Genomic DNA, 15,000 nt, shown 5'->3' with positions numbered 1-15,000 from the left:
AGAGAGAGAGAGAGAGAGAGGGGGGGAGGGAGAGAGAGGGAGCGATGGAGACAAAGAAGGAGACCCAGACAGAGGTCCTCCCCACTGACCCCTGCCGCTCTGTGCTCCTCCCCAGTGCTTCTGTACGTGCGGAAGGAGGACGAGGAGGTGTTCGACGCCCTGATGCTCAAGTCCCCACCCTCAGGGGCCTGATCGACGCGGTGAGGACCCCCCCCCCCCCCGCCGCACAAACACACTCCACAGCACAGCCCCACAGCACACCTCCATAGCACACACCCCTCATCACACACCCCTCAACACACACACACCAGCACACACACACACCACAACACACACACCACAACACACACACACCACACACCACAACACACACACACACCAAACACACACACACCCAACAGCACACACCCCACACACACACACACACACACACACACACACACACACACACACACACACACACACCCAACAGCACACACCCCACACACACACACACACACACACACACGAACACACACACACCCCTCAACACACCCCCCACAACACACACCCTTCAACACACACCCCACAACACACACCCTTCAACACACACCCCACACCCCACAACACACACCCTTCAACACACACCCCACAGCACACACCCCACATCTCACATCCCGTTCACGTCTCTGGACCTCTGGTCAGGTCAAGGCAGTGGTATTTGTGTAGCCCCTCAGCCTACAGTTAAAGCCTACAAAGGGTTTCACATTCCTACACATCCCTAACCCTGGTGCATCAATGTGAGGTTGGATCAGTGTTGTAATGTCACATACAACCCACAGATAAAGCGTACAGATATATGTCAACTGTTTGTGTGCTGTTGTGTCCATGGACATATTAGTTGTGTCATGTTGTGCTAGCTTAAATGTTTTAAATGTTTTGCTTTGGTTTTCCATGCCCTACAGATATCAGAGAAATATGGCGTGCCCACGGAGAGGATAGCTAAAGTGTACAAAAAGAGTAAAAAAGGGTAAGTGAATGTGAATGATTGTTATCATGATGCTAGGTTTGAGTGTTCAGAATATGGAAGAATGGAAGAATAAATTACGTCTTCTCAGGGGACTTTTAAAGTGACTATGATCTACAGCAGAGGCTCACCAATACCTCAAACAATTAAAAAAACAGAGTCATAGAACAGTTTTATTCATCGGCCTTCTTGTGACCGACCCATGATGCATATCACGACGACACACCAGGGCCCAAACGGTCTCTGACCTCGCGCTCTTCGTTCAAACCAACGCCTTGTGTGCAGGATCCTGGTGAACATGGACGACAACATCATCGAGCACTACTCCAACGAGGACACCTTCATCCTGCACATCGAGAGCTTCGGCGATGCCTACAAGGTCACGCTCACCGAGATCTGACTGCTCATTGGCTGAACTGCGGGGGGGGGGGGGAGGGGCGAGGGAAGGGGGCGGGGCTGAATCTTCATTGGCTCTCTCTCAGGAGTTCTAAAGCCGGTGCCCTGCCGGTTGGCCGGCTTGACCGTCTGTCAGTGGGACTTTACAAACACTTGATAGGCTTAGAGAGCGATTGACTTTTACTGAGGGTGTCAGTGTGACGTCACAAGACAACGCACGACTGACATGGGATCTGATTGGTCCGCGGTCATCATCGGATAGGAGACCGTGTGTGACCCAGGCGGCGAATAATGGCGATGGATTGAGTGAAGAGAGGAGGAAGAGGAGGATGAGGAGTTCGATGAAGAGGGGGTGGGGAGGGGAGGGGGGGGATTTCATCATGGCTGCTCCAGTGTCTCAGTCTTCATGAGCCAGTTACTGTAACTCTTACTGTGTAGTGTGTACTTATGGACAAGCTATACTTCTGCGTTGAACAGCCGTCTTACGCCGCAAATAACCGACGCAATGGACGCAGAAGTATAGTTTGGGCTTCACTCTGTGACCTTACGCCCTATAGTGGAGATAGGGTTTGGCCAGAGGGTGGACCCAAAGTGCCAACTGCTTCTTTTTTTTTTGCGAAACATGTTCCTTTGTATAAAATATATTTTTTTTGTGAAACTTTTTTCTTCACTGTGTACATTTACTTTTGATTGTCCTGTTGGATCAATCACATGACCGCCGCATCATATCTCCGTCAAGGTCAACCGGGTTCCCACGGTGATCCATCTAGACGCTTTCACGTCCTCGGATCCTCGTTAAATATGTCTACTGTTGGCGTCTTTATTTATTAATGCTCCTAATGAATTATAATGTAATGCTCGTCGATGTATGAGGAAGGTCTGATGCATTTCACCCGACCCCATGTCCTTTTGCTTTTTTTATATTTAAAAGCCACTTCTTAAAATGTCATGTATTTAAAATGGCCAAACTTTTAGTGACATGTGAACAAACTGACTTTCATTATAAAAGACATTTGTGTATTTGTATAAACAATATGTATCTATGTTGTCAATATCTTGTGAGGGAGGAACCACACTCCTTTGGTTTTGTTAAGTCTCATTGTGTTGAACTGAATTTGATAAAAGAATAAAATACGTGAACACCCAATAATGTCATCCATACAACAAACGCCTTCCATTTTTTCTTTATTAAGAAAAACAAAAAATGGACATTTCCTACATTGAACACAAAATGCAAGTAACAATACAAAAATCTACAAAATGACGCGACAAAGGATCTTTGTTCTTCGGATAACACATAACATTCATACAGTATACATTGATATAATACTGTGTGGTCATGGTTGGTGGTAGTTTTCATTTTCTTTTTTTGTGTGTCTATATTTGGCACTTGACCACAACTTGCTGCTAATGAAATACAGAGGGGCAGACTCGGAGGAACAGCGTTACGTTTTAGAGTTAACGATTCATTCGTAATTTACGGTTCATGAACCATTGATCACCATCAACATGGAGGTGAGAACGTTGCAAATAATACAAGCAGCCAGTCCTTATTGTAAATGATCAAGACCACTTAAAAAAAGAGAAGAGAACCATTGTGTTAAGAACTCAGTGTTCATTCTTTAACCTCCGAATTTGAATTTAAAGCTTCCAAACAGAACATTTCTTATCAAATAAGAACCATGCTGCTTACATACAGTTTCAACCTTGTTTAATGCAAAAGGTCATTATTTCAGGGGCTGGATGTATTTTAGGATTCATAGGATTACTTGGGATTTCTTTTTCCTATCCAGAGAGGTAAGAATCAAACCAAACAAACTGTTTATAACATTGCATATTCAGACCCTTATGCATAGCAAATGTGTGGTCTTCTCTTCATTTTTGTCTTCCCTTAGCAGTCTAGCATAAATATGAATGAATATATACTATACACATTCATTACTTGTTCAAATAAAACACAAGACAAAGCATCAATAAGTTAAATGTCAAAACCTTCACTGTGGCAAATGACCACAATGTTAAAAACAGTAAAGGAAGATATACATTTATGCATATATTATCTTGTCTAACTTGTTCGCTCCATTTTGTCTCTGATCGAAATCGAAGCGAAAGATGTTCAGAGCGGTTAAATATCTTCACTTTGATTGTTCAAATATTCCAGTTAATATCATCTATTGTACGGACCTACAGCTTATAGTATTTTTCAACAAATACAAGTTTTTGCCTGTGAGATTCGGTTTTGATGTAACATTTTCTCAAACAACTACAAAATGAACAATATACTTTGAAACGGTTGTCAAAGCCGCTTGAACAAGGGGTCAACAAACCATCAACAGTGGAACCAGAAACCTCACATGGGGGTCTCCAGGGAGATGGAAGATTCCTCAGGAATACACAAAACCCAACATCAAGAGACTCAAGTCGGTAACACAACAAAAAAATAGACATATACTTCAGTTCATTTTACCCTTTAAGTCAGGAGCAATGTTTTAAAACATAATTAAAAAATAAAATATATCTAAAATGATAAAGGACAGCGTCTATCAGAACTTATGAGAAAATAAAATACTTTTTCTTTTTTTTTATTATCCGCTTCCAAGACTACAGGCTGGGCCTTTTGTTTTTTCTCTGTGTGTTTATGTGTGAGAATTTGTGTGTATGTATGTGTGTACCTGTGTATGTATATTTGTGTGTATGTATGTGTGTACCTGTGTATGTATATTTGTTAGTGTGTGCTTGGATGTGATCTGCTCGCCAGATAAAGAATGGAGGGAAAAAAAGAAGCAATAATCAAATCTGCAGATCTGATGGGTCAACTGAAAAAATAATATTAATAAAAAAAAGATGTGCACGCGAGGGAGGAGGTAAAGTCCAGGGTTTCTATTGGCCGGAACTGCTTGGGTCACCCTGAAGCAGTCTGACTATAGAGGGGTCGTTCCTCGCTCCCTCCACAAACTCCTCCAGGGATAGTTTACCTGGGGACAGAGAGAGAGAGAGAGAGAGAGAGAGACACACAGAGACATTGAGACAGAGAGAGAGAGAGAGCTTATTAAATCAGTAGACCCAGCTTTGACATTTTATCGAATAAGCTTGAACGACAAAGAACAAATCAAAAAATCATCCTGTCGCGGGTTGTGGCCTAAAGTGCGTCCTCCAGACGGTGAAGGTGCTTGCGTCCGCTAAACACGGCATTAAAATTACAAAGTTTGAACACTTGCCCTGCAGTAAACTGGCATTTGGGGATAAGTTATTGGATAAGAAACGGTACTATGGTGATGTCATTTAAGGCTTAGTTATGGTTGGAAGTCGACGCAACGCAAGGGGGTTTACGGACCCATTACATCCCTGCGGACCCTCCTTGCGAAAACTTGGGAGGGACTGACGTGCGCCTTCCAAAAATGTTAACTTTGCTTCGAGGAATCACAGCAAGGAATGTGATTGGTCCTCTCACTTAAACCTGACGCAGAACCAAAACAGGTTCACCACTCCGTCGAAGCGTCTGCGCTGTCATTATGTTGCATCGACGTCTGACCATAACTAAGCCCTAAGCCCCTCTGTTGGTTTGACCATTTTAAAGGCTCACATTTTTAGGTCTAAAAAGCAGAGGTTTGTCCAAAGGGTGAAACCTACCGTCCCGGTTCGTGTCCATCTGCCTGAAGATCTTGTCTGTGCGTTTCTCCGGCGTGGACTCGTCCTCTGGCATCTTCATGACGGAGGACACCATCTTGTAGATCGCCTGGAGACACAGGGGGTGGACTTGGATTCAGAGAGGGTCTGCTAGCCTAGCCCCCTCAAGAAGGACTGCTGAACATTTCCGCCGTGTCATGCTTTTAGAAGTTTAGTAAAAGATTTAGGAATTTCAAACAAATAAAAACACTTCTGATTTCCACATCTACAATATCAGCCTTTATAGGCTTTTCTTTTTCTTCTTCTGACTCAATAAAAATGTAAAAAGAGCAAAAAAATATCTAAATTGTAGGGAAAACAAAAATTGGTAGATAAGTAAAGGAAGAAAGAGAGTGACTGATGTATGGAAAGGGAGAGTGTTACTTAGATGTAATGGATGTTAAGCCTGAAGATCCACTTAGGGAATGACCTGGCTGACCACTCTCTCTCTCTCCTGTTAAACCTTCCCTCCATCACACGCCCCTCTCCATAAGTAAAGCTTTAGGTTAAGCTCCTGTACGTTCACGGCCACACTGTGCAGTGCTTTGATTTTGTCGTCACAACAAGCTCGTCAGCGCTTCAGATTTTCCGTTAGTTATTTATGCAACAGTGAGTCTATCCCCACTTCTGGGTGTCCACTCCAAACATTGGTGAGAATTCACCAAAAGCTTCTCAGTAATGATGAACGGTATTAAATATATATTAAGCACCTAGAGTTTCTTTGATGGCACCCTCCGTTTTAATTACCCAGGGTTCACTGTGCTTGTTTACATTTAGAGGGATGATTTTGTCCCTCTCTGGAGCCCTGAGATGTGGTTCTCCACCCCCCTACCTCCACCATCCTCTCACCCCACCACATCCTTTCGCTCCATCACCATCTCCACCTCCCTCAAGTTTGGGAACATTTATTATGCAGGTTTTATTATTCAATGTACTTAATAACTTCCTGTGCTGTATAGGGCTCGAAGTCTGCAAGTTCCTTACTTCGATAGCAGTCAGCGCTACAAGCAAACGTTTACCTGCACTGTGGGACGTGAACATAGGTTGCTTTTGATAACACAACAGTGTGCAGTTGTATCGCACAAGATTAGTTTTAGACACCAACTTCCTACCAAAGAGTGCTGGCCTAATTCAGTTATCAAACAGGGACACAACTTCAAAAACAAACCTCTCCAAAACACACCCACTCATCCCTGAACTCTCCACCACCTGCAAAACTCACCGTGACGATCTCCAGCATCTCGGCCTTGCTGATGTACCCGTTGCCGTCCAGGTCGTACATGCTGAAGGCCCACTTCAGCTTCTGGTCCAGCTTGCCGCGCGACGTGACGCTCAGCGCGATGATGAACTCCCGGAAGTCGATGGTGCCGTCGTTGTTGGCGTCGAACGTGCGGAACACGTGCTCGGCGAACTTGGAGGCGTCGCCATACGGGAAGAAGTTACCGTAGATCTTCTTGAACTCCTCCATGGAGAGGGCGCCGCTGGGGCAGTCCCGGAGGAAGCCCTTGTACCACTCCTGGATCTCCGTCTCCTTGAAGTCCGTGTTCTCCACCAGGTCCTGCATGATCTCCGGGCGGAGCTTGCTGTTCTGTTTGCCCATGGCGCCTCCGGGGGTCGCTGCTGCTGCCGCGGAGGACGGTGCGTCTGCTGCTGGTCTGAAGGGGGAGACGGAGAGAGAGACGCAGAGTGAGTGATCAGAGAGAGAGGGGGGGGGGGGGGGGTAAGGTTAAGTAAGAGGGTGGGGACAAAAGAGACAAAGATGAGAAAGAGGTAGGGGGTGTGTGTGTGTGTGTGTGTGTGTGTGTGTGTGTGTGTGTGTGTGTGTGTGTGTGTGTGTGTGTGTGTGTGTGTGTGTGTGTGTGTGTGTGTGTGTGTGTGTGTGTTTTTATTTTGCAGATGCAAGCACACTTCCTGGGGAACCTCTGCTTTGATGCGCGTACACTCACATCTGCTGATTGTGGCTGACTTAGTTTATGTTTTAAATGTCAGATGTTGAATGACAACAGTGATCGTATGCATAAACATATTGCAAAATTAGCATTGTTTAAAAGGGTGCAATATTATCAGGTAATTATTATAATGATCAACTACACTACACATATTTACAGATGTCATATAATGTGAACATTTACAATGACCTAGAAACTGCAAACTAAAAACAAAATTCTCAAACCTATGCAACAAAGTAGGGCTGCTCGATTATGGAAAATCATAATCACGATTATTTTGGTCAATCACTATTATGTATATATTCAGCTTTGTTATTTTTGTTTGTTCAGTCTCTCCCAAAAAACACTTTGTAACTGAGAACACAAAATGGTCAAATAGAAAATGTTCAAATCTAATATAATGTACAGACATGCATCCAGCTGCTCTGGATACATAAATTATACATATCTGCACTTTCTATAAAATAATGGTTCGAACCAAAGACTAATTAAAAAGTTGGTCACACACACAAACACACAATTAATTAACTCTAGGTAAACAAACCCATTCAAAAACACTGAATGGGTTTCTCTCCGTCACCCTGGTGCTGCCGTGGTGGCTGCTGGGAGATTAGCAGCTGTTTACACGGCCAGCCGCTCGGAGACAATGCATCTATCCTGCGGCGGGCAGCAGCAGCTCTGCAGGTGCAGTCGTAGGGGAGAGCAGAGACCACAAGAGCCACACGGTAGGCCTGCCTCCGCTCGAGAAACTTAAGGGTTGGGTTGGTTGGCTTGCACGCACGCACGCACGCGCACGCACGCACGCACGCACGCACGCACGCACGCACGCACGCACGCACGCACGCACGCACACACACACACCATTATTTGTAGCCAAGATAAGCAGGAAGTGGGCAACTTGAAAAAACGTTAATGGATAAGTAGTAGGATATCTGTCGTGTGTAGGCTTTTATTTTGAAAAAATAAATCGAATAGAATAAACAAGGTGTAATAAAGTGACATATTTTATGTCATGTTAACATCCCCTATCACGGCATTATAATCCTTGATTTAATTTGATTAGACTTTTATAATCCTCAGGAGGAAACCAGTGCATGATTAATGACCAAGTCTGAGTTTACACAAAAGATCCATAACCCACACTATTTTTTGGTGTCACTTTTGATATTCAGCACATCATGCTGACTCTCTATGGGTTAAACCTCAAGGTTCACTAAATAAACCCCCTCCCTTAGGCCACTCTCTGAAGGGGGGAAACCAGCCGGCACAATGGAGTCCAAAATAAACATGGCCGACCGCTACTCCCTTAATCTGGAATGGCTCACCTCAAAAGATGTCCACAGAGTGTTCCCATCCAATTAGCGTTTCTCTCCATCATAACCACGACAGTGTCATAAGGACGCACATGCACACACGCATCACAACTCAGATAAATAAAGCCTGAGTCACTCTGCTTATTCACCCATCCGGGCACCGAAGTCTTCCTGATTGAGCCCATTCATTAATTAATTAATTAATTAATTCATTCATACACAGAATCCCTTCATAAAGTCACGCTTTTGTTTTGTCCAGGGTTGTTGTCGTGCTGCACACAAAAGGCCTGCCACGTATTTAATAACTTAATAGACCTTAATAGGAGTTTTCAGGCCAATTAAGGTGTACGTTGCTATGGCAACAGTAGGTATCAGTTTAGTCCAGTTCACTGTAAGCTTCCAATCAAGAATATCAAAATAAAGTTGTTAATGAATGGCCACAAAGAGTTATGGTAATTCAATTTTCCTTCAACCGCTTCGTTTTTGTATTTAACAGCTATTTAAAATAATATGAAACAATTCAAAACTTTCTCAGTTTCTCAGTCATACACCAAGGCAACTGAAACATCTGCAAATAAACTGGAGTAGCATTAGGCCAAGGAGTTGTTGAAGAGCTCATCACCATGACCCTTAAACCAATGAGTACCAGAAATACGTGCTTTATTGAAATGTCTTGGGGCAAGGGCTTCAGCGCAGATTCAGAGAGACACGGTCGAGAGAATCCAACGTCTGACGTCTCCAAGGTGATCTCAGAGAGAGGGAGAGATCTCAGAGAGAGGGAGAGCCAAGAACTGCAATAGCGCAATACGACCGGGTAGTAACCCTCCCACAAAGCACCGCGAGCCAGGATCTCGTGTGGGGCCAGAGGTCTCCCACGGTCCTGAACATCTCCTTGAACTGCTAGCCCTAAAGAGTGGCTATTTCTAGGAGCTGTAGGCTCTGGAGATCATGGACTACCATTAACCTTTAAGGCTCTTACCTGCGATGACGGCCGCTGTTATGTAACCACAGGACAGCCACGGCTGCAGGAGGTCATACCACGTGGGCCAGCGCCCAGATCTACTGAATTTCCCTGGTTACTAACACTCACAGGTTTTCTGAGTGAGCGAGTGCTTGAGTGCCACATATAGAGGCCTAGTTCTTTCAGGCCGAAAGCTGGTGTCCAAGACAAAGCGCAAGTTTGTGCCACATTAGGAGCCTCCAAACCCAGATTGGATGAGCCACAGTTTGGACCTTATTAGCTTCCTCTCGAACAAATGCTTGGCATGGCACGTGGAGCCCATTCTGCCTCAGGCTTCATTCATTGGATTCCTTTCAGACGCTTTTTTTTCCCCCTACACAGCACAGCCTCTTAACATCTCTCAGCTATCTTCCCAATTGTTATTGAATTCATCCCCACTTTTTGTGTCCAATGATTTTTAAGTGTAATTTTTCTTAATGGTGTCTGCGGCACTTACAGTCTTAAGCAATGGGGTAACTTTATATAAGGGGGTTAGGGTTAGGATCACTGACTTCCGTAGGTCCAGGGTTCAGACACAAATGTTTTATCTCTCATCTGTGCGAGTGGAAGAAATATGTTTGGCCCAGAAAAGTTTGTCTAGAAATTGTTTGGGTGACAGCGACCATTATGAAATCGTCTTCTGGATCACAGTCTGAAGGGATTTCAAAAATGTTGTTGGTTGATTGATTTAAATATGTTCGATCAAAGACATTGGAGCTATGATTGGTCTTACTTTGGGCCACTGAAAAGTGCATCCCAATAATCATAAGAAATATGGTTTGGCTCTTCACTTCGTCATCCCACGTATTCAGAACAAAAACACATTCAGTCCCTGCACCATGACTTAAGTGCTCAGGACACAGCACAAATCAGAAAGCTTTTAAGGCAAATGGTTCAAATTCTGGGAATCGTTGCAACCTTGCAGAAAGAACAAATATTCCCCTTATTTTGCCGTTGCCAAGAAGAGGCCCTTGCATCTCCTCCCTCCCAGTCAACCGATGTTTATTCCGAGGGGCGCGCTCACAACTACAATTCAACGAAAATAGAGTACATCTGAGGCACGCTTAGGTAACGGGCAATTAGCCTCCCTTTATATCCTCCAGGTGAGGCTTAGCCCCAGAGCCCCTTTAGCTAATCCAGCCAGCAAGTACGGGAACAAGGGAGGGTCAGGGAGCACTCAGGGCAGGTAGGAAGGGCCGGAGAGGGGCAGTGAACGATACCAGGCCTGGACCGCGAACGGCCAGCTTCCCTTCATGAATAACGCATCTATAATGTAACAGAATACACCTGTGGTGAGGTGGGACCTGGTCATTCATGGATCCCCCCCCACCCCCTGCGGAGAAACAGACTAAGCCTTGGCGAGAATGAATCGAGGACTTAATTCGATTGCTGGCATGGAAGAGTGGAAAATTTCAAGGGGTCGTGTTTGAAATCGAACAAACTGTACGAAGGAGGCTACGGATTATAGGCCAGAAAAAGTGGAGCCGCCTTCTCAACGTTGAAACTAAAATAAGATGTTGATTACATGTCGCATATGGGATTCCTGTCATTCAGTTCTATCCATTGCAGTAGATAAAAATGGGTGCTTGGTTCCACATGTGTGTGTGTGTGTGTGTGTGTGTTACTGAACGGAGCGGGCAGTGCTAAAAACGCCCGAGCCCCTGGTTTACCATCTTACACAAGGGAAGCAGTTTCTCTGCCGAGCGAACTGGCTCCTGCGGTGTGAAATTAATCCTTTTAATAAAACGTGACACCAGCCCGGCAGGACAGGATAGTCCTGAAGACTTGTTTAGCAAGACGACAAACAGACACCTCGACTCCTCATAGGATCAACCTCTGTTGACAAATGGATTACGTAATTCCACATCATCCATCAAAGTCAGTTCAAAGCCCACCAATGTCATATTCAACATACATTTAGGTTGGTAAAGGTAGCCCCCTTTTTTTCCCGAAACGACATATCATTTTGCAATCTTTTACTTCCTCGTACAAAAAACCTCAGTGGAGGAACTTTACATATTCACACACATACATTTTCTTACAGCAACACCTCCATTCCTCCTAAGTTCCAGAAGTTGCACTAATTAAAAACCAGCCCAGAATGCCCTGGTCAAATGTACTACACATCCGATCGCATTACGTATTAATCCCTTGAATCATCGATTACTTGCGATGGCATGGAGTCCTTTTTCTCTGCCTGGTGGCTCGTGTTACAGAGCTCGGGGAACCATGTTCTCTATGATTCTCTGACTGAAACCCCAGCCCTCGTGTCATTCAGTAAGGTTACATTTGAGCCTCCCTGTGCGCCAAAGCAACCTTTACCAACCCAGGCAAGCTGCCAAGGTGGAGCGACCCCTGGCCTACCAGCATCTCGTCCCCGTCCTCGTCCCCTTCACATGGGGCCGCATACGGTTCGGTCTGTGAGATACGTCACATGCATAAATGTACCAAAAATAGCACTGGAGAAAGTACTTGGAAATCAACACCCAGGCGAGTTTTCTGCCAAACACTATTTTTGCTCCCAATGCATTTAGTTTCCAAGTATTTGGACCCAAAGTGGACTGCCTGTGTTGAAAGCCAGGTTAGCAAGCCACTGCTGAGGAGAGTATGAGAAGGTTCCCCATCTCTGCACTATGATCATGATTTCATGATCTGAATAGGTGGAAATGTGAGCAATGCTAAGTAACCTTGAACTTAAAAATACCACCACATAGGCTACCATGTGTTGAGCAGAGGTTTAAAACTAACCAACGCTCCACTGAAAACTTTCTGAACTATCAACCCCTAAAGCAACTACAGAAATTGCCCCAAAATTGCGTCACCATTCAATAATGTTCCAACTCTTGATTCATCGAGCAGCAAAACTCAATAGACGACATTTCAAGATGGCCGTTCTCTTGAACTTTTCACTTCTACCAAGAGTCCCTTTTTGGGAACATGCCATCAACCCTGTGACACATTCTCAAACCAATTTCCTTTAAAACAGCCATTCTGTAAATAACCTCATGTCCTGCGGTGTCCACCAGTAACCCCAGGAGGACCCAGGGGCCTACAAAAGAAGTGCCCGCCGTAGTTCCCACCAACATGACAGATAGAAACACATGCATGCTCTTACTTATGATAATCCTTCATATTTAAAATACTTAAAAACGCATAGGATTAAATCCCTCTTTCCCACGGCAGGCCTATACAGTGACATTAACCATGAGCTTAAAAAGCATATAATACATAACCACATGCCTAATCCTGGCTTTATATTCTCATCTACAATCATTTTGTGATGGTAGATCCCCCCCCCCCCCCCCCCCCCCAAGGGAGGCACAGTATTTGCAATGTAAATATTGCCTACGGATGAATGGATGGATGATGGCTGGTGAAGTGGATGTACTTTATGATTATGTAAATGAGTGTGGATGTCACCGGGTAGTAGGACACAGGGTCACTCTGCTGCAGCACCGGTCGGCCCATCGGAGATTGGGAGATCATAAAAACGACAACGCCATTAACAGAGGAATAAAGTGCTCAACACGTCCAGACGTGAACTGAACTATTGAGTGAGCATCACACACAGCAGGAAGACACATCACCAAACATTTGACTGACGAGACAACCTACAAAAGATAGGCAGACGCAAACAAAGTTGTATGATAACGACAAACCGCGATGGAGTGTTTGTTTGGGTTTACGGCCCCGCTCAATTCTTTGACGTCCCAAAGCTTCCTGTAATAGAGCAGTCTTTTTGTTTTACACACGCCTTTGATTTTTACCCTTTATATCATCCTTTCATTTAACTTTCTTTGTCGATAAATGACCATTTGTGTTGAACTTAAATCTCACGTTTAGTTAAAAGAGTGATGTAGAGACTGAAAGGAGAGAGAGAGAGCGAGACTATACACAGAGAGGAAGACGAGCTTAACTACAGGGGGACGGGCGTTGCGGCCAGACGGGCCTCAAAACAAGCACACCAGACGCCCACGCGGCCCCAGAATAGAGTCGCCTTTTAAATTTAGCCGCTCCTCATCTCCGTGCAGCCCGCATCCTGTGTTGTTGGGGAGGACGCTCTGATTCGACACCGAGCAAGGCATCATGCTTCCTTGAGAACCAGCCACTCCACTGCGAGTACTGCTGGGAAACTACCTCTATCCTGGAGAAACGTCTGGTCTAACTGTGTGTGATTCGGGGTGTGTGTGAATTTGTTTGTGGGGAGGAAGGGGGTTATCAAGGTAGCACTTCGCCCTCCCCCACCCACTCACACGAAGGTGTCTCTTTCTCCTACAGATGATCTGCAGTCTTTCAACCTCAGCCACTCAAAGTTGTGAACGGCAACATAGGCGTTGGTCTGTGGCATTTAGAGTCAAGTCTGTAATGCGGATGATTATAAACTACATTCGGTTCTTTATATTAGATCGTACCGATACACAGTCATCACTGATGAAGTACTTCCGAAAGAAGTACCACACACACACACACACACACACACACACACACACACACACACACACACACACACACACACACACACACACACACACACACACACACACACACACACACACACACACACACACACACACACACACACACGATGCGGCTTCGTGCCCGCAAGAGATCATTGCAAGCAAATCGCTCGGTCCGTCGCCTGAGTTTCTTTCTCATGCAAAAAACACTTCTCACACTAGACCCTGATCGTCACATCCCCGAGAGATTGAGTGAGCCAAGAGATTCAATGGTACTTCCTGACTTCACGTGTGACGAAAAACGAAGAAAACACACCTTCAATTCAAGTTGTAATAACAAAGTGTTCGGTGAACATGGATGAGGCAATCTCATCCTCTTTAGAGATCAACTTTCATCTCCCCCGCAGCTCACACGCAGTAAGCTACTGACTGACCGTTGCATGCTCCCGATGCAACACTACACAGCCTCCGTTAATAAAGTTATACAGGGGAACCTGAAAATAAGTGTATTTTATCCAAGCCACGACTCATTCTGAATAGTTTGACAATGTTTACGTGCTACTCGAACATTATTAATTGCGTTCGCTTTGCGCAGCGTGCCCGCTCACCTGAGCACAGAGCAAAGTACAGGAAACAGCGGATCAACTCAACGGTATCCACTATCCACACTCACCTCGCCTGAGTCGCTGTGTTTGGGATGTTGCGTGCGAGTTTTTTCTTAATTGTCCATGAGTTAATGTTCCCCGGCTGATCGTGGCCTCGGCCTGGGCGTAATTAAAATGTTGAACCTGGAGCGATATATAGCAGGGGGGCCCAGCTTCTTCCACTCCACACGGCACAAGGTTTTTTGTAAACTGGAAAACCTCCGCTAAGCTTGCCGAGCCGGCCGGAGCCTGCCTCCTGACGTCACCGGGTCACCTGGTACGACGGGGGCCAATGGGAGCCGCGCGTCGTTCTGGCAACTTAAATCAGCACCTGTAGGATTGTTGGATAATAATTTCTAGAGAAATGTTATTTGACGTAAGAATAAATCTAAAGATCAAAATAGATGCTGCTTTGGGTGATTATCAGATCCAAATATTGTAGATATCCAAATGTTTGAAAATGATGAGTTAGTTGTCTGATAATGCTAAGGGTCTGTTGTTATGAAGCTGTTATGCCTTTATGAGTGTAGGCCTGTCTGTTTTTGTGCTGTGTGTGGGTGTAAGAGCTC

The 15,000-nt window shown here is 45.0% G+C and overlaps 2 protein-coding genes across 3 annotated transcripts in view; one reads left to right on the top strand and one right to left on the bottom strand.

Annotated features, from left to right (window-relative positions):
• Positions 1-1,432, top strand: part of grhl2b (grainyhead-like transcription factor 2b) — a 22,997-nt gene extending 21,565 nt beyond the window's left edge. The window contains 4 exon segments of the mRNA XM_060043172.1: positions 116-169; positions 172-200; positions 945-1,009; positions 1,292-1,432. Coding sequence (XP_059899155.1) covers positions 116-169; positions 172-200; positions 945-1,009; positions 1,292-1,406 — 263 coding nt within the window. The 3' untranslated portion in view covers positions 1,407-1,432.
• A 1,138-nt stretch (positions 1,433-2,570) lies between these two features.
• On the bottom strand, positions 2,571-14,745 carry LOC132451011 (neurocalcin-delta B-like). 2 transcript variants are annotated; one of them, XR_009523950.1, is made up of 5 exons: positions 14,461-14,670; positions 6,291-6,723; positions 5,033-5,138; positions 4,111-4,377; positions 2,571-4,074 (listed from the first exon to the last, which is right to left on the bottom strand). XR_009523950.1 is itself a non-coding variant. In XM_060043233.1 (4 exons), the coding sequence occupies exons 2-4, from the start codon at positions 6,666-6,668 to the stop codon at positions 4,283-4,285; spliced, it is 579 nt and encodes a 192-aa protein (XP_059899216.1). In that variant the 5' UTR covers positions 6,669-6,723; positions 14,461-14,745; the 3' UTR covers positions 2,571-4,282. The 2 variants fall into 2 exon arrangements, 1 of the variants encoding a protein (XP_059899216.1); XM_060043233.1 differs by having other exon boundaries at positions 2,571-4,377; positions 14,461-14,745.
• Between the last annotated feature and the right edge of the window lie 255 nt (positions 14,746-15,000).

This window comes from Gadus macrocephalus, chromosome 22, assembly GCF_031168955.1.
Source record: "Gadus macrocephalus chromosome 22, ASM3116895v1".
Taxonomy (NCBI): domain Eukaryota; kingdom Metazoa; phylum Chordata; class Actinopteri; order Gadiformes; family Gadidae; genus Gadus; species Gadus macrocephalus.
Note: the sequence above shows the minus strand (reverse complement) of the source record. Positions and strands in the feature narration are given on the sequence as shown.